Genomic DNA, 3,423 nt, shown 5'->3' with positions numbered 1-3,423 from the left:
AAACCAGAAGAGGGCATGGGTCTCCTGGAGATGGAGTTATTGGATGTGGAGAGTTGCCTGAAGTAGGTGCTGGGAACTGAACCAGGGTCCTCTGGAAGGGCAAAAATCTCCCCAGTGCCACACCCATCAGTTTATTTTCTGAAGCAGCTCTGCTAAGATCAGGGCTTCTATGTACTACCTTTAGAACCATGCAGACAGGTTACTTCAGAACCTTGGAATACAGTGTCCCATTGAAACTGTGAGCTGATTACACATTTTAATTACACCTCTTCATTCTGTTCAGACAGAAACTAGGACTTGAGGCCTTGGCTGGACCGTGATGAGGGTACAGTAATTTAGTGGAGGATTGGTGACCAGAATGAGTGCTTCCTAAGCTGACATGTAGACATTGCTTTTCTAGTCAACCACTGTCACTTGTCAAGCTGTTAGGATTTGAAGAAGAACAGGTTTGTGTGAAACGTGTTTCCAGACGGTAACATGTTTTCCCCCATTTAAGTTTCAATCAGACCATGAAGAAAACCCAACCTCAGGCAGGTGGTACAGATTTCTGCCCTGCCCCCATTCAGGTCTACCTTTCAACTGTGACCTCATCGCTGACAGCATATCCCCTAAAGATTGCTAAAGAGAGGAGCAGCTGCCCCCTCAATGGGAGCCAGGTGGCTGTAGGGCTACCACTGGGAGGTGGCACCTGCAGGACCTAGGTGAAAGGACATCACCGGACACCTACTGGTCCCTGCACCCAGGTGTGCTCAGTGCCACATCAGAGCTTTCGAAGGTGTGTGCACCACTGTGCCCTCAGGTAACCCTGGATCTTCTTCCTAAGGACATATGGCACGGGCTAGAGAAGAAGCAGGGGACAGTCAGCTGGTATCTGGTAGGGAGCCAATCTCACGTATCATCAAAGTGTCTGTCAAGACCCCACAGGACTGCCAGGAGTTTTTGCTGGCAGAAAATAGCAACGTCCACCGCTTTAAGAAGCAAATCTCCAAATACCTTCACTGTGACGCTGACCGATTGGTGCTCATCTTCTCTGGGAAGATTCTCCGGGATCAAGACATACTGAGCCAGCGTGGCATCCTTGATGGCTCTACAGTCCACGTGGTAGTGAGGACTCGTTTGAAGGGGTCAGTCTGTACGGGACCTCTGGCAGGCCCCACAGGCCATTTTACCTGCCATTCAGAACCATCTGCCTCTGACAGTGCTGGGGTGCTAGCCAGAGTGGGCAGGCTGGCCCGAACCTCACCTGACCGAGCTGATTTCTTCAGCCAGCTTATCCAACTGCTGGCGATGGCACCAGAGTCGGTGGTCCAATTCTTGGAAGACCCTCTGATTCAAGGACTGGCAAATGAGAAACAAGCCAACGGCCTGCATCTTCCTGAATCCTCAAAGACAGTACAGAAACGGGAGCCAGCTCTCAAGCTTCCGGAAACCTTTCAGAAGTCTGTGCGGCAACCGGAAGTCCTGCAGCAACACAAGCAGAGTCTGGAGGCCCTGAAAGCAGTGCCAGGAGGTGACAATGCTATGCGTCCCGGCTGCTCTGATATCCAGCAGATCATGCTTTCCACTCTGGCCTTATTGGTGGCCTCTAAAAGCCACATTTCAGGCTCAGAGCTGTGCAGAGGAGAAGCTGCCAATGCTCACTGTAGTTCTGATCCAACCACCACCATTCCAGCCACCTCTGCTCCAGCTAGGCCCTTGGCACAAGAGGTCAGTACAGGAGGAGTTACCCAGGTCAAGGGCATTGTTTCAAGTCAGGCCAGTTCAGGGTGTCGACCTGGTACACTAGATTTACGTGTAGGCTCAGATCTCCCCTCCCAAGAGAGCCAGCAGCAAGGGGAGAAAGCCCCTCTAACCAGTCAGCCAGGACTCTCACCCTCTGTTTTGTGCCGAGCCTTAAACGTCCTGCAGCAGAATCCAGCTCTGCTACACCAGCTGGCAACTGGCAGCCCCCTACTACATCATAAGTCACTTCTCCCCATCCTTACCAACCCGCGAGCGCTGCAGGCATTGCTACAGATAGAACAAGGCCTACAGATACTGTCAAGGGAGGTGCCTGAGCTGGGACCATTCTTATGGGACTCAGCTAAACCACGTGGGGCTAGAGGAGCCCCAGAAACTAGGGGTAGAAGACAAGCCCATAGAGAAGATACCGCACAACACTCCCTGGCCTTTCTTCAGCTCTTCCATTCCTTGGCCGGCGCCTGTTCCCAGTCTACCCAAACTGCACTGTCCTCGCTCCTCCTCACTGACAGTCGCTACCAGCAAGAACTGGAGCAGCTGAAGGCCTTGGGTTTTGCTAACCACGATGCAAACCTGCAGGCCCTTATCGCCACGGATGGAGATATTCACGCTGCCATTGAGAGGCTTCTGGGGGCTCCACAGGCCTAGTCTCTCCAGCGGATGCTCACGATGCGCCATTCTGTGGAAAGGGAGGAATAGGGGGAAGGGGAGGGAAGGCACTTATTTTAGAGATTCCTCCTCCTCGGGTTATGAGCACCTTTGGGCAGCCCTTCTCTCACTGCCCAAGCCTGTTCTACATTAAAGAAGATTGCTTGGAGTTCCTGTGTGTTGTAGATTTGAGGCTGCGTGGGCAACGCCATCTTACTTGGAGAGGGACTTGCATAATGCTTTGAGAGCATGCTCTACTTATTCTCATGTCTCTAAACTAAGGATCCTTTTACGTTTTTTAAACATAACACAGGGCTGGGAGGTGGCTCAGTGGGTCATGGGTAAAGCACTTCCTGCGCAAGCTTGAAGACTGAATTCAGATCCCTAGCACCCATGTAAAAGCCCGGTACAGTGGTGCGTGCATCTGTAACCTTGGCACTAGGCCGTGGGATGGGGAAACAGGAGGATGCCTGGAGCTCACAGGCCAGCATAGCCTAGCCAGTCAATGATCTCCATGTTCAGTCTCAAAACAGAAGGTGGAAAGCAGTGGTGGAAGACACCTGATGTCAGCCTCTGGCCTAGACACACATGCATGCGCGCGCACGCACGCACACACACTCACTCCCACACACATACACACATGGACATGTACATACAGATACATATACACTAAAAATAGGGCAGATAAATCCTGAAATGTTTCATATTTTCATTCACACTCATCCTCATTTGGGGTCCTGCCAGCGTTGCTGTTACCTCTATTAGCTACTTCCAGAGTGACAGAATCCTGGCTGTTACTCTCCCAAGAAGTCCTGATATTTCTTAAGAGCTCTCGAAACCACTCATTTCTTTGCCCATGTGTTTCTCTGTCTAAAGTTCTTTTGGTTTCTAACTTCCCTCTGAGCTAACCTTCTTTATTTGATACCTGCCTCTGCTTAGGTTCCTGTTCCCTCCTCCACAGGGTACTTTTCTCCTACAAAATGCTTACTTCTACTGCTCTATCAGTTACTGGCCTATTTCTGTAGTTTTTGCCTC

The 3,423-nt window shown here is 51.0% G+C and overlaps 1 protein-coding gene across 1 annotated transcript; it reads left to right on the top strand.

Annotated features, from left to right (window-relative positions):
- Positions 1-286: 286 nt before the first annotated feature.
- Positions 287-2,557, top strand: LOC102904237 (ubiquilin-1-like). The gene has a single exon (XM_015997712.3). It carries the CDS (start codon positions 829-831, stop codon positions 2,386-2,388), a length of 1,560 nt encoding a protein of 519 aa, XP_015853198.1. The 5' UTR covers positions 287-828; the 3' UTR covers positions 2,389-2,557.
- Positions 2,558-3,423: the final 866 nt, after the last annotated feature.

Source organism: Peromyscus maniculatus, chromosome 1, assembly GCF_049852395.1.
Source record: "Peromyscus maniculatus bairdii isolate BWxNUB_F1_BW_parent chromosome 1, HU_Pman_BW_mat_3.1, whole genome shotgun sequence".
NCBI classification, from domain to species: domain Eukaryota; kingdom Metazoa; phylum Chordata; class Mammalia; order Rodentia; family Cricetidae; genus Peromyscus; species Peromyscus maniculatus.
This window is presented reverse-complemented; position numbering and strand designations above follow the sequence as displayed.

What these genes read in the sequence shown, in the direction of transcription:
- LOC102904237 (XM_015997712.3), top strand. Translation starts at nt 829, where the DNA reads ATGGCACGGGCTAGAGAAGAAGCAGGGGACAGTCAGCTGGTATCTGGT.